This window comes from Hylobates moloch, unplaced genomic scaffold (assembly GCF_009828535.3).
Source record: "Hylobates moloch isolate HMO894 unplaced genomic scaffold, HMol_V3 SCAFFOLD_7, whole genome shotgun sequence".
NCBI classification, from domain to species: Eukaryota; Metazoa; Chordata; class Mammalia; order Primates; family Hylobatidae; genus Hylobates; species Hylobates moloch.
The window spans coordinates 2,806,381-2,830,415 of record NW_026652282.1 but is presented as its reverse complement, the minus strand read 5'-3'; the positions used below and the strand labels follow the sequence as shown (position 1 = coordinate 2,830,415).

General features: G+C 40.5%; 1 protein-coding gene across 3 annotated transcripts in view; it reads left to right on the top strand.

Annotated features, from left to right (window-relative positions):
* Positions 1–24,035, top strand: part of NLGN4X (neuroligin 4 X-linked) — a 357,157-nt gene that overhangs the window by 75,090 nt on the left and 258,032 nt on the right. For all 3 annotated transcript variants that reach the window (XM_032756537.2, XM_032756538.2, XM_032756539.2), the window contains exon 2: positions 3,381–4,153. In XM_032756537.2, the coding sequence (XP_032612428.1) occupies positions 3,682–4,153 (472 nt within the window). In that variant the 5' untranslated portion in view covers positions 3,381–3,681. The remainder of the gene's footprint in view (positions 1–3,380; positions 4,154–24,035) is intronic.

The following is a 24,035-nucleotide window of genomic DNA, read 5'->3' as shown; positions in this document are numbered from 1 at the left end:
GCCTTAATTGCAACCTGAGTCAGAATAACTGCCCTGCAGAGAATCATTCAAAATACCCAATCAAGTTCTAAATTAGTCAAAATGCCGTTCTGAGATATTATTATTTTATGCAGTCTTTGCAGAGAATATATGCTATATAGCCCTTCTTCACTCCCAAAGTATATGTATATATTTAATGAAGTTAGTTTTCACCTTTTTTTTTTTTTTTTTTTTTGAGACGGAGTCTCGCTCTGTCACCCAGGCTGGAGTGCAGTGGCGCAGTCTCGGCTCACTGCAAGCTCCGCCTCCCGGGTTCACGCCATTCTCCTGCCTCAGCCTCTCCGAGTAGCTGGGACTACAGGCGCCCGCCACCACGCCCGGCTAATTTTTTGCATTTTTAGTAGAGACGGGGTTTCACTGTGGTCTCGATCTCCTGACCTCGTGATCCGCCCGCCTCGGCCTCCCAAAGTGCTGGGATTACAAGCGTGAGCCACCGCGCCCGGCCTAAAAATTTTAGAATTCATTTTGTAGCATATCCTCTTTATCTTAGGAATATTAAAAATCTATCTGCCTATTTATGAATAACTATCAATAACCACGTTTCACCCTTTGTGAAATCCTTTTCAGTTTTTGAAACTCACATGGGAGATCTTGTTTTTTTTTGTTTTTTTTTTTGCCCACAAGGATGTTGGTTGGTTAAATTTACAGTGATTCTTTAATGATGATAATGTACATTTGATTGATATCAATAAGAAATATTGATATCTTCAATATCAACATTTCTTGTAATGCTAAACATTTACAAGTTGCCAATTTTTTGAATATGACTGTATTTTCACACACACACACGTACACGACAGCACTAATTATATTCACTAAATATACCTACAGATACTTAATGATTTACACAGCCACTATAATTTTATACTTGATGGCTTAAACCAGTAATTCTCACTTGAAGGTGGTTTTGGCCCCTGAGCTATCTAGCACTATCTAGAGACATTTTCTATAGTTAAAACTGGGTAGGAGGTGCCACTATCATCTAGTGAGTAGAGGTCAGGGATGCTGCAAAATACTGTACATTGTACAGGCGACGCCCCCACAACAAAGACTTATATGGTTCACAATGTCATTTGTACTGAGATGGGGAAACGCTGGGCTTTAGATTATAGTAATTTTGTGCAAATTAGCCAAATTTCAAAAAACAAGGGAGTGAAAAAAGATAGTTCTCAACCTGTGAATATTGTGAATGCCCGGTCTAGACCTAGTAAGTGTACAGATGCCCTTGGGCCCGTCTTCTTAGGTTGCTGCTGCTTCATAATCGCTCACTGCCCATCAAGACCTTGTGGGATGTAGATTTAGGCAGAGGAGGGTTTTGATCATACAGCTGGATCAGTCATAACCAATATGTGACTCATAGTCTCATTCACCTTGAGTTTGAGAATTTAAGGGGTGGGCTGGAATTCCTTATGGAACTAACTTTATATACCTTGGAAGAAGTCCACCCACTGAACTCTACATTTATTGAGCTCTGTGTTTCAGGGAATGTGCAATACCTTGAGGATACATACTATCTCATTTAGTCCCAAGTAGCTTTTAAATATTTGAGAGTGGTTTTGGCCCCCAGGCTGAAAGTAACAGCTACCTCTAGTTAAAAATCTTTCAGGAAAGAAGCAACCAAACAGGACATCACCTCTTTGTGTTTCGTCTCTTAATTATTCAGAAATGGGATTGCTGTGTGGCAGACATCCAAATGTTGTCTACAGTAGAATTCAGAGATAGAAGCAAACACCTAAATCAGTCATTTGGTGAGATGCTATTTGTCACTTTCAAAGTTACAATCCAGATTTTCAGTGCATTTTCATCCAACTCTGGTGAACTTTTCCCAGATGTCATGTACTATGGAATTTCCCCCCGTTGTATTATTGTTCTATGATAGATCCAGCTCCAATATGTTTTATTTTAAAAAAGCCATGTGATGTATTCTGTTCACCTGATTACTTAAATGAAATGGATAATTATTTTCTGATGCAAATGCTCTCAATAACCCACAAAATCCTTAGAAACACATTTGTATATTTTGAGTTGAAGAACACGCTAAAGGCACCCTCCTTGCAACACCTAGTGAAATGTTTTCCGTTCCTAGGGGATCATTGAGCATACTGTCCATTGCTGCACAGCATTCTTTTATTGTCACAGGAGCAGCGACTTATGTAGGGATAGTTATATTATCCATGTAAAGACAAATTGAGGTGGTGACCCTTTAAAAGTTGACTCCAGGCTTAATGGGAAAGTAACTCAAATGCAGCCTCAGCTTTTTAAATGGGCTGAAGGGTGAAGAGGATACCCTCTAAGGCATGCAGTGGCTTACTGGAAAGTCAGGATAATTGTGTCAACACTTTTAATTATGAATGAAGTCTTCAAGAGACTAGCACTACAGCATGTACTGGAAATGCACCATCTTGTATAGTTTTTTACAAGGAAACTGAGATTCAGAGCAGTGAAGTATGTAGCCTAAATATATATGCACTTGACCAGACCAAGGAGAATTTGTGTCCAAAGTCTACACTCTTTTCATTTGATGATGTTCCCTTTGTGGCCTGATAAATATCCACATCATGATGCCTGATTGACTTGGATGCATGCTTCCGTTTTTCTCCTACTGGAAAACTTTCAGAGCTCCATGCGTGTCTCCTTAGGAAAATGTGACAATTTCCTTAAACATTTGAGAAACAGTGTTTTGGAAGTACCCATGTGTTGATAACCAGTCTGGTAAACAATAGCAAAACTGGGAGGTGTTGTTACTATAATCTGCATAACCTATATAACTCTTGAACATCTGTTTGATCATTCAACACAGATTTGTTTAGTGTTTTCTAAATGCCAGGCATTGTTCATGGTGATAGGATGTACAGCAGGAATTAAGACAAGTGGTGGCTGCTAGGCATGGTGACTCATGCCTGTAATCCCAACACTTTGAAAGGTCAAGGGGGAGGATCCCTTGAGGCCAGCCTGGACAACATAGGGAGACCCGATGTCTACAAAAAAGTCCAACGAATTAGCCGGACATAGTGGTGCATGCTTGTCCCAGCTACTCGGGAGGGTGAGGTGGGAGGATGGGTTGAGCCCAGGAGTTGGAGGCTGCAGTGAGCTATGAGAGCACCACTGCACTGCAGCTTGGGCAATATAGCAAGACACCATCTCTAAAATAAACAAAATAAATAAAGACAGGTGATGTTCTTGCTGTTGCCTACTATGTGGAGATGGCACTATACACATTTCTATACAAATGAATAGGAATTTCATAGAGAGATATTGTGGATTTCGTGGAAGAGCCAGCCAGTGTTCTAGGTGGTCGTCGTGTGGCCTCATTATTCTTGTCTGCTTTCTTCCTCTTTTAGGCTGCCTTGGAGTTTTCATAAGAAATTGTCCCTGGAGGTGTTGGATGGTCACAGCTTCCTTGGAGCATTGCAGTTGCTGGACTCCAGTTTCAGGATTAAGGGAGGGCTGCTTCCTCGCAATGGGCTGCCAAGAAAACGGCTGTGCTTGTTCTTAACCTCAGGCTCTGTGATCAGTCTGAGAGTCTCTCCCAGGTCTACTGCTCCCTGGAAAGCCCTGTCTCTCTGCAGGCTCGCCTCTGGGCTTTGTCTCCTTGGAGCCACATCACTGGGACAGCGGCGGATGTGGATGCAGATTTGAACCATGTCGCGGCCCCAGGGACTGCTATGGCTTCCTTTGTTGTTCACCCCGGTCTGCGTCATGTTAAACTCCAATGTCCTCCTGTGGATAACTGCTCTTGCCATCAAATTCACCCTCATTGACAGCCAAGCACAGTATCCAGTTGTCAACACAAATTATGGCAAAATCCGGGGCCTAAGAACACCGTTACCCAATGAGATCTTGGGTCCAGTGGAGCAGTACTTAGGGGTCCCCTATGCCTCACCCCCCACCGGAGAGAGGCGGTTTCAGCCCCCAGAACCCCCGTCCTCCTGGACTGGCATCCGAAATACTACTCAGTTTGCTGCTGTGTGCCCCCAGCACCTGGATGAGAGATCCTTATTGCATGACATGCTGCCCATCTGGTTTACCGCCAATTTGGATACTTTGATGACCTATGTTCAAGATCAAAATGAAGACTGCCTTTACTTAAACATCTACGTGCCCACGGAAGATGGTGAGTACCTCATTGGAACGAAAACAATACCTCTTGTGCAGTGTGTAGAGAGATTTGCCAGGAGGGTTTTATAATGTCTTGTGCATGATCTCTTCTATAACCCGTTTATTTTATTTTAATTTATTTTTCATATTCCAAATGCAATTCTTGCAGCAACTTACCACATGTTCCACTTGTATGTATTGGGCCATCTACTGACTGGACAAAACTATAAATAATGACTTTAATTATTTTCATATATTGCCTTCTTAACTTTTTATAATGCTTATTTGCAGATGAAAATAAATATGAGCATATAATGTTGCATGTTATACCTTAATCATCTGTAAAGGAATGAATCGATAGAAAAATAATAGAATTAAGTACACTATTATGCTCCAGTTTGCAAACTGCAAGCTAGAGAAAATGGTTCTTTCTGCCTTAATGACTTAAGATATTAGCACCTTTTTTGAGTTTTCAAAGAAAAACTTGATTGTTTTTAATATACAAGCAGGGGATAGTTCATACAATGGTTGGATTTCATTGTTTAGAACCAGTTTTCTTAACGTAAATTTGGATGTTCTTTTCTTCCAATATTCGCTGCAATCAAGTGGCAAAATGTAGTCAGATGATTCTAGCTACATTAGAGATGAATGCGTTTGTATTTTTAAAAATTTCTTTTTTATATAAAACAACAATGAAAGTCTGTAGACACAATAACATTTAATATATTAACCTAATGTTAGTAAAACATGAATAATTTTGTCTGTATAGATTTCAAATTCAGATTTCCTCGGAAGAATAACCAGACTAAAGTATGCCACAATGGTATCACATTTCCCAGTTAGCATTTCCATATGCCGTTTTTAGATGAGGAGAAAGAACAATAGAGAATAAAATATACCTGGAAAGAAAGGAAGTTAATTTGTGGGAATGATAGATGTATCTCATGTAGAAACCAGAGTGTGTCCTTTGTATAAAGTTCTTTGTGGAAAGTGTGATAAATTTCTTTTATGGAGAAATTTCTTCTTTTATTTTTTTTTAAACTTCAATCCCTGGAAAACGTTTTTCAGTAAGATTTGGCTGAAAATACTAAATAAACAACGACGTTAATCGAGTGATCTCCAAAATTGTTTTGCATCTATCAAATTACTCTTTCTCCATATAAATGCCAGGTAGTTTAAGTAGAGTGTCATGAAAAACCATACCAGGGTTGTGTGTCACTAAGATGACAAATTGTCATTGAGATTACAAAGAACAGCCCAGAGAAAGAAATTAAAGGATTCTGCTTCATTATATTAGTAGTTTCTGGCATATTGCCCTTGTCGTTATGGTGACAGACCTCTCAATTATCTCATAAAGTCCAGGTCTGAATGTGATTCAAGGAGTTAAACTGACATTTGGACGCTGTACTTCCATGGGGTGTTCTGAGCTGTCTCCGTGCCTAACAGTCCCTCTTTGTGTGTGTGTGTGTGTGTGTGTGTGTGTGTGTGTGTGTGTGTGTGTGTGTGATGAATAAGAGCTCTCAAAAGCAATTTGGGTTCTCATTTGAGCAGCCACCTGGGTTGAGATCTTTCTCATAATGAACTATTCAAACAAAAACCAAAAAGAAAGGAAGACAAAAAAGGGGAGAAAACCCCCCAAACAGGACAAAGGGTTAAAATTGCTTTCATAATACTTTAGATGTGCTAGAGTCTGGTGATTTTATAGAGCTAGCCTTGGCAACAATGAATGCACTTCAAATAGAAGGCCTCCTCATATAGGAGTTGGACAGAATGAGACCACCCATGAAAAAGAATCATTAGCCTCCCTGACCGCAGAGCCCTGTATGTACAATTGCGTGGATGGAGACTACAAACGGTGTGGCCGTTTCATTGCAATTTGGTATTGAATTAAAATTTGAGGAATGTAAATATGTGAAAAATGCTATTTAGTGAAAAAGTAATCCAAACTTCATAATAAACCCAGTTCCACTTGTTTAGTTCTTTAGGCTTTTTGAAGCAATATGCGCATATGATCTTGACAAGGGAATCAGAAATCTAATAGTGACTGAAAAGGTAGAATCGATCTCCCCATGATGTGTAAACTTTAGAATTTTGCTGGTGAGAGTTCAAAGCTACAGCCCTGCATGTTTGTACCATCCACAAGTCACAGCCTGTTGGGTTAGGAGTTTTTATTTTTGGTTGCTTGCTTGTTTTCTTAACTCTATCAACGAAGAACCAGTGCAGGCCAGGCCCGGTGGCTCACGTCTGTAATCCCAGCACTTTGGGAGGCCGAGGCAGGCAGATCACGTGGTCAGGAGATCGAGACCATCCTGGCCAACATGGTGAAACCCCGTCTCTGCTAAAAATACAAAAATTAGCTGGGCATGGTGGCGCATGTCTGTAATCCCAGCTACTCGGGAGGCTGAGGCAGGAGAATCGCTTGAACCCAGGAGGTGGAGGTTGCAGTGAGCCGAGATCGCGCCATTGCACTCCAGCCTGGCAACATAGCAAGACTCCGTCTAAAAAAAAAAAAAAAGAACGAATGAACGCAGAGCTTTAGATTTTTTTTTTTTTTTTGAGACGGAGTCTCGCTGTCACCCAGGCTGGAGTGCAGTGGCACCATCTCAGCTCACTGCAGACTCCGCCCCCCAGGGTTCACGCCACTCTCCTGCCTCAGCCTCTCCGAGTGGCTGGGACTACAGGCGCCCACCACCACGCCCGGCTAATTTTTTGTATTTTTAGTAGAGACGGGGTTTCACCGTGGTCTGGATCTCCTGACCTCGTGATCCGCCCGCCTCGGCCTCCCAAAGTGCTGGGATTACAGGCGTGAGCCACCGCGCCTGGCAGCTTTAGATATTTAATTATTGGTTATTCACTAAATGAATGAACTCCGCATCCACAACAACATATTGAAATGTTGGCATCATGCTGATTCTCTCCAAAGGCCTTCTCTTAGACAGTATCTCAATTCAGATCAATGCTTTTATTTAGCAGGATAGAAAGCAATATGATTATTAGGAATTCAAAATTCCACTCTGACCAGTCTGATAAAGCCAGAAAGACAAATCTACACACCACCAACAACAAAAATCTACTTTTTTTTGTTTAGCTTTGTCTTTCTGCCTTGATCAGATTGGCTCAAATTTCTGTTACTACTTTCATAAAATGTGTAGGTATATTAAAAATACAAAATTAGACTATTTTAATTACGTACTTGTCCTTACATTTAAGAACTAACTTGCATGAGGAAAAGTGTTGGAAATTTCTTCGTAGTACAATAGTTTATGAAACATATATTTTTTTTCTGTAGAAAGCAATACTTTTTATAATTCCATTTAAAATAAATCAGGTCGTGCTGAAGGTGAGTCTTTTCGTTTAAACTGGCATCATGATCTACTAAACTTAGGCTTGGCTCTTTAGAACTATTTCCTACCTTACAAATTTCTTTATTTAAGTTTTCATAGGTTATTAATTTCTCTTTGTTGTTAGACAACAGGCTAATTAATTAACTTGAATTGCGTATTTAACCTTTTGATAGGTGCTCAAATAAGGTCAAAGTCAGTTAAGCCAGTCGGAAGCTCTAGTAGGACACGTGGGCCATTGTTGACAAGGAACAGTTGGAGACCGAATGACCGAATCTGCCTGATTGTGTGTGTGTGTGTGTGTGTGTGTGTGTGTGTGTGTGTGTCAGAAAGAGAGAGAGAGCGCGCAGAGAGAGAGTGACTGAGTGACTGTGTTGAGGAAGCAGTGCAGAATGTGGCTTGTTAGCTTGATTAAACATAAATTGTGAAAGTCAAGCTGAGAAGTTCCAGTCTCACATACTAAGTCCGCCTGAGTTCATACATGAGGGGGTGGCAGTACAGTTCGTGATTCCTCTTGGTCCCCAAGGAGACTGAACACAGAAAGATGAGTTATGGAAACACTTAAGGTTTTTAATGAGAACCAGTGGTACTGTTTAGAAGTGAGGTTAAAAAGTAAGGGAAAAATAAAAGACACGTTTTGAAGGAGTTGCTCAGACAAGATATTATATTAAATATAAAACTTGGAGGAGAAAGAGCCACAAGTGAGTCCAGGACAGAGCCATGGAACCACTTCCTGAGTGACCTACACCTGCTCTTTCTCTCTGGATCCTTGGACATACATCTTAAGGTCTTATTCTTGAAAGATTTCAGGGGTGAGAAGCCCTTCCATTCTTCATCATGGGACTAAAAACACTGGGAAATATAAAGGAAAATATAAATGAAAGTCATTATCGCTCAGGCACGGTGGCTCATGCCTCTAATCCCAGCACTTTGGGAGGTCGTGGTGGGTGGATCACTTGAGGTCAGGAATTCCTGACCAGCCTGGCCAATATGGTGAAACCCCGTCTTTACTAAAAATACAAAAAATTAGCTAGGCATGGTGGTGTGCGCCTGTAATCTCAGCTACTTAGGAGGCTGAGGCAGGAGAATCACTTGAACTCTAGAGGTGGAGGGAGGCTGCAGTGAGCCGAGATCGCACCACTGCACTCCTGCCTGGGCGACAGAGTGAGAATCCCTCTCAAAACAAAACAAAACACCACTCATTATCATTGTATTTTCATTGTAGCATAACAGCAAATGCCATTATGATTTCTAGAAAAGTGAAATTTTAGGTTCTTTTTTTTTTTTTTGCTAGCAATACAATTGAAAAAGGAAGATACTAAAAAAGAACAGATTATTGAATGCAGGGTGTCCCTATCATCTTTTTCCCCCAAGATGACAGCTGACACTTTGAATACTATGACTTAAGTAAGCTTGCCATGATTGTAGATTGAGGACCTATTTGGTGAAAGCATGGAGCTTTATGATGAACTATAAACAGACACGACATGGACAATGACCTGTAGGAGTTTGCACAGTTAATAAACCGAGAGGTAGATAATAAGCCAGAGCATCCTAGTTAGGGAACAAAGAAAGCTCTGTGACAGCTCAGGGACAAGCTATTTTTTGAGGAAAAACTTGATGGAAGCTGTTAAGTTGTTGAGCTGTGCCATGAAGAATATATGGGTGATGGAAGGGATTCATCTATTAAAGTATCTGATGAATGGAACATTTGAACACACAAATCTATGTTAAGCAGCTTGGTGTCAATCGTTGCTGTTGTTACTACTTGGGTGTTAAGCGTGGCATGGTAACAGAAGCTGTGCTTTAGCATGGGCTGTTTCTGGCAGTGCCACATCTTGAAATTTCTTTCTTTTTTTTTTTTCCTTTTAGAAACAGGATCTCGCTCTGTCATCCAGGGTGAAGTACAGTGGTGCACTCGTAGCTCCCTGCAGCCTCAACCTCCTGGGCTCAAGGGATCCTTCCATCTCAGCTTCCTGAGTAGCTGGGACTACAGGTGCACTCCAACATACCTGGCTAATCTTTTTAGTTTCTGTAGAGATGGGGTGTCACTATGTTGCTCTGGCTGGTCTTGGGCTCAAGTGATCCTCCCACCTCGGCCTCCCAAAATGCTGGGATTACCAGCATAAGCCATTGCACTGGGCCCATAAATGTTTTTATGTTATCCACAGCTGCTGACCCTATACTTTCTAGGGTAGACAAGCTACCTAAGATGAAAGGGTGGCAGGAGAACAACAGGGAAAGAAGCTGGAAAATCAACCGGCTTTGCTGGCGATTTTACAAAAAGAAAATGTATTCGCTTCTTTTACAGATACCACTGGATCTAATTCAAGATATAATTTATAGCATGGTTTTCATCCTTGAATAGCTCCCGTCTTTTCTGAGGGTCTTACAAACTTTTCTGGCATTCTGCATTAGTCAAGAGATGTTTGTGTTCAAATGGTAGAAGGCAACATAGCCTCAATCTGACTTTGAGGGAAAAAATGGAAATTTATTAGAAGGGCTATGGGATATCCAAACTTATTGTAAAAGTTGAGAAATCAGATTGGGAGAATGGCAGGGATGCAGCTAGACTTTAGACGCACCTGGAAGCAATGAATCCAAGGACATCACCAATCTTCATGCCTGGTTCTTTGCTTCTTTCTGGAAATAGGCTTGCTTTAAATGGCGGTAAGAGGGTTCTCTGCAGTTTTTGTTAGTTGCATTTTGTTTTTCTCAGTACCACCAGTGAGGGACAAAGTTCCATAATTCCATACTAAAAATCCCAGGGCAAGGTTTTGATTGGCCCACTTGATTCAGGAGTAAGAAGAGATAAAACTGGGCTGTTCTTGGGTATGCCAGTTGGCAGGGGGAGAAGGACAGTTCTCACCACAAGGTGTCTGGAATGAGCAGGCACTACTTCACTTCACTGTCCAAAATATTTTTGAGCATCGATTATATGCCAGACATGCCTTAGAGGCTGAGATTGCGAGAGATACAAGCATTCCTAATTTTGAGAGATAGGTACTTGCAGGCAGAAAAGTCATGGTCCCTGAGAGATGTGCAAGCACCGCCCTCCACCCCCACCCCCCAACCAACTCGCCCATTCCTGGAACCTGGGAATAGGTTGGAGGCATGGCACCTGACTTCTTCAGTACTCTGCCGTAAATAATGACTTCAGATGGCAAAGGGGAATTAAGGTTGCCGATTGAATTATGTTTGCTAATCAGCAGACCTTCCAATAGGGAGAATCTATCCTGGATTCTCATATATATTAACAGAGACCCTCCACTGTGGATGCAGAAGACTCAAGAGGAGATCAGAGTTGTTGTAAAGCACCGTGAGAAAGAGATACCTGGACATTGCTGGCTTTGAATATGAGAGAGCCAGGAGAAAGGAATGCAGGTGGCAGCCTCTAGAAGCCGAAGAGACAGGGAAACAGATTCTTCCTTAGAGCTTCCAGAAAGGAGCCCGACAGCCCTGCCGACACCTTGATTCTAGCCCCATGGAAGAAACTCTGATCTTAGAACTGTAAAAGAATAAATGTGTGCTGTTCCAAGCTTACTAAGTTTGTGGAGATTTGTCTTAGTGGTAATAGAAAACTAAGGAAGAGTTTTATCACCCTGTAATAATATTTGAAATTCATAATGAAGTATTCCTCTGAAAACAAATAAAAGTTCAGAGTCTCTGAAGTTGTTTGGTTTCGGGCCTTCTGGACCCCTCTCTATTCTGGGATTCTACTTCCAAGAATTTCTAGTTGAAAACACCCTTGGGCACTTAGAGCTTTCTACCTTGCTCAAGCATGCTAAGGAGATCATATCAATTCTTATTTTAGGGCAGACATTTTTCAGATTTTTTAAAAATGTATTTTTTAAAAATTTGAGAGATAGGTACCCTGTCTCTGAACGGGGTCTTGCACTGTGGCCCATGCTGTAGTGAAGTGGCACAGTCATAGCTCAGTGCAGCCTCAAACTCCTGGCCGCAAGTGATCCCCCAACTTCAGCCTCCTGAGTGTCTGGGACTACAGGCTGAGACTACTATATTGAGGTTCAGAGAAGAAGCATGTCCAGGTGTCTGCAAATTAGAAAATGGTGGCAGATTTTTTAAAAAAGAAACGATGAAAAATTATCCCCTATTAGATTTACATTACAATTTTCAGCCACCATGACTGGCTAGTTTTTAAATTTTTAAAGAGTTGGAGCCTTCCTATGTTGCCCCGACTGGTCCGGAACCCTAGCCTCAAGTGATCCTTTCATTTCAAACTCCAGAGTTCTGGGATTACAGGTGTGAGCCACCACGCCCAGTGACATTTTGCAGATTTGACATTTTGCATCATGTTAATACAGCCTCACGGCAAATTGTCCTAAATGGTATATTCAAAAGATAATACTGTTTTGACACAGAAAGATACCAAAGGGTCTTTTAAAATTTTTTCAGGAAGCTATAACAGATTTCCAGAGTAGATGGCTTTGAATGACATACAACAAAATACCCAAATTGTTCTTTCCTCATCTGTCTCCATAGAGTTTCACTCAAGATCGCGGCTGCACCTTTACATGTCTTATTTTCCTACTTACAAGCACTGCTGACAAAATCCTGTGTTTTCCACTCCTTCTGGCTACACCTTAAGCTGTGGTCTCTTCTGGGCAAAGTGATTCTCTGACCTTTTCAAGGTACACCTTGTTTCCTCCTCCAACCAAAACTTGTTTGCTGGAGATGAAATGCCAGTTTAGCCCCTTAGCAGATCAGTCATTATGGGCAAGTGACCCAGCTTGCTTGGGCCACAGTGTCCTTATGTCTAAAATAGAGGCGGCTGAGAGGTTTAAGGTTTTAATCCATATAAAGTGCTTAGTAGCCAGCACATACAAGCACCCTGTAATCTGATGTTAGTGCAGCATCATTAGTAACAGAAAAGGGAACCCGAAAATTTCAGCAAAATTGCATGTGCATAGTGGGTCTGGTATGTATATTAGTCTAGGCTTAATAAATGTTGATCGTCTGTGACATAACTATTGTAGTAGTAGAGGGGTAAGCTTAAGAAGTAAGGCCAATAGCCCATCATTTCTGGCAGTTTCTAGTATGGTTTTAACAAAAGGGAATTTTGGGAGGAATAACATTTTTAAAAAGAGCCGACTATTATCATTCTGCTTTATTCCTAACTTTAGTCCTTTTGAGCCTGTGTTATCAAATGGATTTTGAGCATATGTGAATTAGAGAAATTAATCACTAGGAAAGGATTAGAATTAAGTTTTTTGGAAAAGTCCCTTAAACCGTCAAAAGGCAGTAACACCATTCTTTGTGTGTGAGATTAAAGAGAAATTAATTTTCTTTCTCTTCTTGTCTAGACACACAAAGTCCAATTGTACGCATATAGTCACAGAATACAGGTGAAAAACGAAAACTGTGTTAACACAGTGAGACAGATGTTTTAACCAATCAACATCAACATGCAACTAGGTGAAAATAATTAAATTACTCCAGTTTTCATCTGTCAGTTGGATGTTTGACATTGTGTAGACACAGCTTATAAGATAATTATGAAAGATTATTAAAGATCTCCCTGACACGGATTAATTGAAAAATATTTAGTATATTTTGTAAGCACAGTTAAACTGGAGTGGATTTCTGATAGCATGTGTCTCTCCCCCAGCTCAAAAAGCTTTCAGCAATTTGAATACTGAGTAATAATCTTATTGAGGGTTTAGAAGTTACATATGTTCGGAATAATACTATTTAGTAGTATGAATTATGCCTGTTTGAATACTTAAGAAATATCTTTTCCTAACAAACAACATTTTCCCTTATGTACATAATCTTCCAATACATGAATTTTAATTCAATTCAATTTGCAATTTAGATTCTTGTCATAATTTGAACAAATACAGATTACCTAGAATATATTAAAAATCAAATTTTCACATAGTGCATATCACAAGAATTTTTTTTTAGAAATTGTCAGAGATAGAAACTTTAGGTACAGCTAGTCCACTGGAACATTTGGCCATTTAAAACAATTAGCTCATTATTTATTTGTGGAGTCTTGCTTCCTAAGATGTTGTAGTCTTATTTGTTGTCAATTAATATTGCTGGTTTGAACACTGTTATTTATTTTCCATACTATTTTAGCCAAGCTATTAATTTTTATTATTTATTATTTTTTTAATTTTATTTTTTATGTTTGAGACAGTCTCGCTCTCTCACCCAGGCTGGAGTGCAGTGGTATAATCTCTGCTCACTGCAGCCTCCACCTCCCAAGTTCAAGTGATTCTCCTGCCTCAGCCTCCCGAGTACCTGGGACTATAGGTGCCCACCACCACACCCAGCTAATTTTTGTATTTTTAGTAGAGATGGGGTTTCGCCATGTTGGCCAGGCTCAAACTCCTGACCTCAGGTGATCCTCCTGCCTCGGCCTCCCAAAGTGCTGGGATTACAGGTGTGAGCCACCATGCCTGGCCTAGCCAAGTCATTTAACCTTTAAATATTTAGTGTCCTCAGCTATTAAAAATAAGAGTAATATGATTATACATCCTATGAATTTTTTTTAGAATTATTGTGATTTGGGAGTAAACAACTATATAAGAAATAATTATAAAATAGATAAGATTAGTGCATATTAAGACTTTGATGTCATGTTAATTGAATGTTAATCCCATGGCTTTATCTTTCATTGGAAGATTGTTTGCCTGAGTGGGGTACTGGAAGCCATCGTTGAGAGTAGATCCGATCTTGCTAGACTGTTGGTTCTCCTAAAACCAGGCTGTTTTCATAATGAGTTAGTTTAACATTTTGTCTTTATGTTTAAGGACCCCTTTCCTTGGTGCAGTCACAGCCAAACTGCAAACAGAAATTGAGAAGTTGTGAGCTCCAGATTTGAGAGCCACAGAGAGTTTGTGAGATCAAAAACATCCACTCTCAGTAAATAAATCAGACCTACCTAAATCACACAGTCAGCTTAAAGGCAAGGCAACCGGAGGGAAAAACTCCACAGGAGTGATCTCTTCATGCAATAGCTGCTGGTAAAATAAAGCAAAGATGAGACAGTGTAGTCTCCACCTTATTATTTCAGTCTAATATTCTATATTGAGGTTCAGAGAATCAGGTCCAGATTTCCACAAATTAGAAAGTGGTGGCTTGCTCTTGTAATCCTAGCACTTGGGGAGGTCTAGGTGGGTGGATTGCATGAGTCCAGGAGTTAAGACCAGCCTGGGCAACATGACAAAACCCTGTCCCTACCAGAAAAAAAAAAAAAAAATTAGCTGGGCATGGTGGCGCTGGCCTGTAGTCCCAGCTACTTGAGGGGATGAGGCGGGAGGATCACTTGTGCGTGGGAGATCGAGGCTGTGGTGAGCTGAGGTCACAGCAGTGCACTCCAGCCTGGGTGACACAGTGCGACCCTGTATCTAAAAAAGAAAGAAAAGAGAAACATTTCCTTGTTAGACTTCACGTATCTGATGATGACTTTTGATGGTGAAGGTAGGCATTGGTATGTGGTCTGTGGTGTGTGTGTGTGTGTGTGTGTATGTTTGTGTCTGTGTGTGAATGCTTTTGAAGGAAAGCCGGTAGGAGAAATATCCACAATTCAGTTAAGATCAAACATGTTACAATTTTCTGGGAAATGCCACGTTATACAACACCTAAACTATATCCTCTTCCCCTCTGAAACCCCAAACATCCCAAAGTCTCCTTCAAGCCAGACATCCTCTTGGTCTACTGTGCATAGTGTCTGCATGGTCTTCAAGTTTGCCTCAGGGAAAGTGACTGTTGCCATCAGAAAGAAAGAATGCAGCAGGTACTGATTTATCTCAGGCAAAGGAGCTCTTCTGGTGGGTTTCAACAAGGTACGAAAATTGTAGGTTCTTGAACACTCCTTTTCTTCTTTCTTAAAATGGATGTCTTTAGCTACATTCTACTCTCTTCTCTGTCTTTTATGACATAATCATTCACTCAACAAGGGAACATCTAATATTCACCTAACATCCCATTTGCCTGTCACATATGGACTTTAGCCTCCAGTCGGGCCAATGACACTATTGATCTCCTAATTCCAATCTAGACTCTTTGGGTATTTTTTTCTCTTTTCCATTCCTTATTTTCTTTAGAGGCATTTTAGATAACTCATTTAAAAATTATTAGTAAATAAAGCCGGGCGCGGTGGCTCACACTTGTAATCCCAGCACTTTGGGAGGCCGAAGCGGGCGGATCACGAGGTCAGGAGATCGAGACCACGGTGAAACCCCGTCTCTACTAAAAATACAAAAAATTAGCCGGGCGTGGTGGCAGGTGCCTGTAGTCCCAGCTACTCGGAGAGGCTGAGGCAGGAGAATGGCGTGAACCCGGGAGGCGGAGCTTGCAGTGAGCCGAGATCGCACCACTGCACTCCAGCCTGGGCAACAGAGCGAGACTCCGTCTCAAAAAAAAAAAAAAAAAATTATTAGTAGATAAATCATTATTTGCAATCAGCATAGACATGGCCTTGGGTGAGTCTAAGTGGGTATCTGGAGAGATCTAAACCCACTGCTGGAAAAGTGAGTGGGAAAGCCCCATTGATATGTGACCCAACTAAACCAATGTTTCATAAAAAGCACAATGTCTTCAGCAACTGCTTTAGGATTTCAGGGAAAAGAAAATGGAGGCAAATCTGAAAGTGGATGTTTTCTATGGAGGATCCTTGATAGAAAGGTTTTCACCCAGCCTTGAGTGAATATGCAGAGTGTAAACACATGTTTGTGCAGTGAGGAAATGCTGTCTGTGTTTCCTAAAATGGAGGTTCTTGTTTGTTGCTTCTTTAGCTGCACAGAGACATAAAAGATGCAAAATTGGGGAGAAGGGAGAGATAAAACTAAGACAAAACTGGAGGAGGGTGCGATGATGTTGTAATTTAACATTGCAAAATACTCACTTGGGTATTTTTTAAATTGTTACATTGTGACATTGGAGGGTTCATAAATGGAATTCCATCCAAACTAATTCTAATGCTTATCTTTTCTTCTTAGCAGACTATAGAATGAAGTTACATCAAAGAACATGAGGTCCCATTCTTACCAAATTCAAATATACTTTTTATCACCTGGTGTTTAAATCATTAATACAAAAGCTTTCAGTCTCCCCCAAATTTCTAATCTAGTAAAGTACTTTCATAATTTTATATTGGAAATGTACTAATCCAGATAACTAGTATGAAATCAAGTTATAATACTATTTTGCATGTTTCTAAAATGTTTAAATTTAAAAATAGAGAAGTAAGCCTTAGAGGGAAAACTGCAGCTTTCCCAAGAATATTAAAATGTTAACAAATCATTTAATTTTGAGCTAAAATCAGATAATAATGAGAACAAATTTCACCATCGCACATTCTACAAGGATCTTTGCATTTTATACTTTCTTTTTGTTTTGCTTTAGAAGAGGGGATTTTGGTATATTGAATATCATGTTGGAAATTTACCTGGACGGAAACGATAGAGTCAACTTAGAATTAATCACAGAATGATAACATCTTCCAAGGAGAAGGAGTTTTTGGGGTCATTTCACCAAAACTCTTTCACCATACAGTATTTTCCTGTTCATTAGCCTTTTGGCACTCTAAGCAGAGATGAAGTATCCTCCCCCGAGTTCCTAGAAGTTGAATTTAATCACCATTTTACAAGTCTGCCCTCCCCAGTAGACGGTAAACCCTTTGAAGACCCAGAGCATTTTTGAGATAAAAGAATGAATCATATACTTCAATGCATGGAACAAATGAATGAACCTGTAGTGCCTGGCCTCCCAGCTTTTTTTTTGAACCTGACCAATAAAGACGTTTACAGCTTTTTAATTTCATTATCAGAGAAAGGGTTGGCAATATTTACCTGAGGACTCTCTACAAACAGAGATGAAGAAATTTGGAATGTTTGCTTTCTCTCCTAATATATAGCTTTGGAAGTCTTAGAAAACATGTATGTTCCTTCTAGGTAGTCTTTTGCAAGCATCCTCTTCAGTGTCAAGCATCTATTCTCATGCATCACATTACAGGTTATGAATACACCCAGAGTTTATGTGAGATCTTTTTTTGTCAAATGCATTAAACTCTTGACTTATATATATTGAGTTGGAAGCCACATGTTTTTATAATATTTTAAAAGTAATATATTTTATAATATGCCTTAGAAATTAAAAAGAAAATAGAATACCTCCACTTCCTATGACAAACTGTCAGCATATACAGCAAGGCAAAGCCACTTGTTGCTGAAGCTCGGTTTTTTCCCACCGGATGCTGAATGCGCAACAGTCACCAGCCAAGCCAGGAGCCTGTTTACTGCATGTTTCCCTGAAATGCCAAGCCCCTGAGGTGTTACAACGGGGGAAGGCAGCATACATGTGTGATAGAATGGCCAATAAACTAACTGGTTTATAGTTTTGAGAAAGCAGCTGGTTGCCTGTTTTTAAATGCAGTGGTCTATAATTTGATGGAATGCAGAAGGAATCATTTCCAAGAAATTAATTAAAGTTCATAGGTTGGAAAATAACTGAGCTCATCATTAGGGAAAGCTTATTCTAAGACTTAGGATAAAATGAGCTTCCTCTTGCATTTCATTCAACTTAAGGTTTTGTAGTTACTTGTCATCAAAAATATCATCAGAGTCATCACCATCATCATTATCTAAATTTGAGTAGCTATGAGAAGGTATTGTGAGGTCCTAGCTTTAGAGGAATCAATTTCTTTGAGATTTGATATTATTATTTTAAGACTGCAGAGCATAGGTTAGAATCTGTGTTTTAAAACCTTTGACAGGCCACGTCATAGGCAGTAAAGTTTTCTCTTAGCATGGGTTTTGAGTTGACTTGTGTTATGGTTGAATTGTGTCTCTCAAAAAAAATGTTTATGTCTTAACTCCTGGTGCCTAGGAATTTCACCTTATTTGAATGAAAATAGGGTTTCTGCAAATGTAATCAAGGTAAGATGAGTTCATACTGTGTTAGGGAAGATCCTAAACCCAATATAATTGGTGTCCTTGTAAGAAGAGACACAACAACAAAGACAGAAACAGGGAGAACACCATGTGAGGATGGAAGGAAACATTGAAGTGATTCATCCCTAAGCCAGATAGCACGTTGGAAACCACCAGGAACCAAGAACAACTCAATCCAAGACAGAAGCATGAAATGGATTTTCCTTAAGAGCCTCTAGAAGGAATCATCTTAATTTTGGACTCTCCCCCAGAACAGTGAGACAATGTGTTCTTGTTTCAAGTCACCAAGTTTGTGGTAATTAGTTACAAAGCCCCAGAAATGAATGCAGCCTGGATTAGGTATATTCTGCGTACATACGCTGCCTAAGAATGCCAGAAGCCAGAAGAGGTCATGTCTGCATTTTTGGTTCCTAAAATCCTCTCTCAGTACCCACTGCTCTGTCCAGGGCGAAGCTCCCCTGACACATTTTTAGCCTTTAGGCTATGTCCTATCTCCCCTGCTCACCAGAGAAGTAGGTCTTGGATTCCAGTCTCTCAAGGCTGGCATTTTCCAAGTGAAAGACACTGCCTTTGTGTAAGTCCCTCCGCCTTGAGTGTAGGCAGGACATAGGATTTGTTTCTATCTCATGGAATATAATAGAGATAATGGAACACCACTTCCGTGATTATGTTACATAAGCATATAAGTTGTGTCTTACTAGGATACCCTTTTTGTTGCATTCTTGGTTTCCATGCTTTGATGAAAGAGCAGCCATGTTGAACAGGTGCATATGGCAAGAAGCTCAGAGCTGCCTCTGAAACAACAGCCAGCAAGGAACAGAGGCTTTCAGTCCAGCAGTCCACAGGGCATTGGATCCTGCCAACAACCACATAAGTTTGGAAGCGAACCTTCCTCAGTTATTCAGCTTTAAAATGAGACCCCAGCTCAGGGCAACACCTTCATCAGTGAGAGACTTCAAAGCAGTGGACCCTGCTAAGGTTGTGCCTGGATTCCTGATATGCAGAAACTGTCATAAAATAAATACATTACTTGAAGCTGTTAAGTTTGTGGTTATTTGTTACATAGCAGTCAATAACTAATGTGGCATAATATGCAAAACATGGATTTCAGCTGAGCACAGTAATCCCAGCTCCTTGGGAGGCTGAGGTGGGAGGATTGCTTGAGGTCAGGAGGTCGAGGCTGCAGTGAGCTATGATAGCACCATTGCAATCATAGCTCATGGCAGCTATGAGCCTGGGAGACAGAGCAAGACCTTGTTTCTAAAAAAGGACATGGATTTCAAATTTGGCCAGATTGTAACTCAACTTCTACATAGATATTATGTCTCCATTGGAGGGATATATATTTTGAGACTTTGCAATCCTTAATTACTTAGGAACAATTAGTTAGCAAGTGAAAGAAATTCAGGTTGAATTCACTTAAGGGAAAAGAAGAAGATTTTTTGGGTTCTATTTACTAGCGGTGCATTTAGTTTCGAAAATGATGTCCTCAGGTCTAATCATTGCCGTTAGGAATCTGGCACTTTGGCACCATGTTTCTTCTTTGGCTTTCTTAGAGAGGCTTGTCCGTGGGTGGTGGTAGGCAGTCAACAGCATTTCCTAGTATGTCATCCTTTTCTCAGAGAAGCACATTGGCCTAGCAACTATGCGTACTGGCCTAATTTTAGTTGCATGCCAACCAATGTCTATATCCATTGGAAAGAGACACTTGAATTGATACGGACTGCTTGGGTTATGTATACTCTTCAGAAATGGGAAGAGATTGGGTAAGTCCGGTAGGCTTAGGGTAGATGCAAGTAAGATTGCTCCCCAGAGGAAAATTGAATGCTAGGTAAGCAAAACTCATTGATGTCCATTGTTGCTCATATTACAAATAGTACCAAACAAGAAAGAATGGCATGGCTGCTTTATGGAAGAGGAGATGAACTTGGGGGCAAAACCTTACCTAGGATATTTCCTTTTTTCAGCTAAAAAGAGGAACTTGGACATTCAGAAATGCGAAAACTTGTGTATTAGTTGCTGTTGTTGTTGGTTTGTAAGCAGCTGTAGCTGTTAGTGACATATAGAGATAAAGTGACAGGAACAGATGAGGATATTTCTATTAGGATGTTATCCAGGCAGTTCTATGTTGGGAGTCACCCTCCTGGGACACTCCTGGGTCTGGAAGCTGTCAGCTGGTGGCACATCAGCGATAGTCTGAGATTTAATGCCAGATGGGAAACGTGACCTCAAATGAATGAGGCTGTTTAGGAGTGGGCGTAACATGCTGTGCTTGCCATCTCTTTTAAGAGTTCTAACTGAAAGGTTAGGTTTACTGAAGGATAAGCCAATTTGGGGAGCCGATCTGGTGAACATGAATTTGGCCAAATTTCAGCCTAAGCGTTTATCAGGGTGAAAGTTTGGGAAGAGTTTCGTTGTAGAACATTAGGCAAATGGCTGACAAAAGAGCTTCCAGTTCTCTCACCAGGAATTCTTCAAAAAGCAAAGGAGTCCTTCTCAGTCAGCCTGCTCTTTCTGCTCAGTAGACTTCTTTGTGAGACTATACTGTGAGTGAGTTCTCAGGCTGGTGATATAACCTGGTCTTCAATTCTTGTGCAGCTCTGTAAGTCCATGTAGGCACCACTAATATCCTTATGACATTAAGTGTCATTGGATTGTTTGCTAACATTTGCTTCCATATGGGTCCCAGGCATTAGCAAACATGTAGTTTATTCATTTATTTATTCACTCAGTGAATATTTATTGAAATTATTCTAGTTGTCAGGCCACTTTGCTAAATGTCATTCCATCACTTTCCTTGCAGACCATACAGGGGAAAATGCACAACTAACTGGAATCATCATTTAGTGTAATCCATGCAATGATGCAACAAGCTAGGGAGATGTGAGAACATCTGGGAGGAGCATGTGTCCCAGACTGAGAGGGTGAAAATGCACTAAGGAGAAGTTTGAAGAATCAGTAACTGACCAAATTGCTGGGAGGAGAGTCATTTCAGACAGATAGAGGAGCACGTTCAAGGCTGAAGTCTACAGCCTGACATTAATATAGATTCTCTTAGCTAAGTGTTGTTAAAGAAACCATATGACAGTGAATTTGAAGTCCTGCACTCAGCCAACCGTGTGAAGTGTAGTCACTGTATGGTCAGTTAATTACAGGGCAGGATCCTTCAGTCATCAGTCGAGCTAGAGAGCATATTGACAGATGTGCTCTTATGAAACCTGAGAAGCTCCACCAGGACAAGTATTTAGCTAAAAGGGGGTCTGACCTCCTTTTAGAGATGGGAAGCAAGGGTGGACAGCATAACCTGTAGACTAAATCTATCACACTGCTGTTTTTGCGAAGGGTTTAATGGAACACAAATAAGCCCTTTTATTTATGTATTGTCTGTGTCTGCTTTCACACTACAAAGGCGAAGTTGAGTAGTTGCAAAAGAGACCATATGGCCTGCAAAGTCTACAATATGTGCCATCTTACCCTTTATTTTAAAAAGTTTTCTGACCCCTGATGTAAAGGACCAAATTCATGAAGTCGCATGCGGATTTTCTAGTTACCATATAGACATGAATGGAAGAGTACAGAAGTTCCGTGTCAGACAGCAATTGTTTTCAGACTTGCTATGAATTTTTTTCCAAATGCAGATTCCTGGGCTCTATCCAGGCTTCCAGTGACTCAGAATCTGGGTATAGATTCCAACAATTTGACTTTTAGTGACCTTAGAGGTGATATTGATGGCAAAAATTTTATATATGTACATATCCATGACACAGAAAATTGGACATGAAATATTTTTTAATCCACATATAAACAGATACTCCTTTCTGTCATTAAAAACCAATTAGGAAAAAATGATAAAAGCCCGATTTTAAAACCATGGTCCATATGGCTTATGCAAGATAATTTTCTGAAGTGACCTTCAAGATGAAATAGTTGCAAAGTATGTCTGTGTTCAATTAAATTAGGAGGTGTGTGTGCAACAAGGAATTATTAGGTGTAGATCTTTAAAATCAAATCAATGTAAACAAAACACTGTCAGCCCAGTGGCCAGAGAACACAATCCATCAAAATATGAATAAATATACACAATTATACCTTACTACTACTAGATGATGATGATGGTGACGATGATGGTTATGATGGTGATGATGAAGATGGTGATGGTGATAGTGATGATGATGGTGATGATGATGATGGTGGTGATGATGGTGATGATGGTGATGGTGACGATGGTGATGATAAGGATGGTGAAGGTGATGGTGATTTTGGTGATGATGGTGATGATGAGGATGGTGAAGGTGATGATGATGACGATGGTGAAGGTGATGGTAATGATGATGATGCTGATAATGATGATGGTGATAATGATGATGGTGATGGTGATGGTTATGATGATGATAGCAATGAAGATAACAATTATTGTGATGATAATTTATGGCGATAATAATGATTGTGGTGATGGTCTGTTTCTGTGTGTCAATCTTATTTGCTCCCCCAGACTCCATACAAACAGAACCACCTTAGAGACGTTTCAAACTTACTATGTTCGAAACTCAACTGCTGCTTTTGACACAATGAATGCCCTCCTGTCTCCATTTTTACCATCTTAGGAGAACTCACACCATCCTCTCATCACTCAGTGAGCCAAGTGTGCTAGCTGCTGATCCACATGTCTGAATGGCTGCCTTGAGGAATTGACATTACCTTGGGGACCTACAGGGAGCAATGATGCTGGACTGGGGCAAGGATGAATAAAGGAGGGATGAGTCCAAGTTGTTGGGGGAAGACAGGACAGCCAACTCTGGAGCTCTCAGATGGGTTTAGCGGTTGTGGAGATATTTCCAATGGCGTTTTGAAGACATGGAAGAATGTTGTTAGACACAGCAGAGATTCTTAACTAAAAGCAATTTTGGACCCACTATAAGGGACATTTGACAATGTCTAGAGATATTGTTGGTTGTCACAACTGGGGAGGTGCTAGTGACATGGAGTAGGTGGTGACCAGAGATGCTGCTGAACATCGTAAAATGCAGAAGAACGACTCACACAGCAGAGAATTATCTAGTCCAAAATGTCAGTAGTTCTGATATTGAGATACTTGGCTCTGTATTGTGCATGTGTAATCGTTTTTTACTTACTGATTCTAGATTCAACTGGCAAGGGGGTGTCAGCAATGTCTGGAGATATTTTGGATTATCCCATCTGGGCAGTGTGTGCTCCTGACATCTAGAAGGCAGAGGATGCTGCTAAACATCCTACAATGCACAGTACAGCCCTCACAACGAACATAATCATCCAGCCCCCAAATTCCCACAGTGCTGTTGTTGTGAAACCCTGCTCTAAGTCAAAGCATTGTCTTACTCAGTTTTTAATTCCCAGTGTATATCAGTGGTTCTCAACTTCGGGGAGGGGACAGGTTTGCTTCCAGCGTACATTTGGCAATGTGGGAAGACATTGTTGTTTGTTGTGAGTATGGAGTGTGTTACTGGGAATGGAGGCAAGGGATGCCACTAGACATCTTACAGTGCATAGGACAGCCTCCACCCCTTGGAATCATCTGGCCCCTAATGTGAACAGTACTGAGGTAGAGAAAACATGAGGTAGACTCTAGAAGCCTATAGAAGAAGAGAATCTGAGA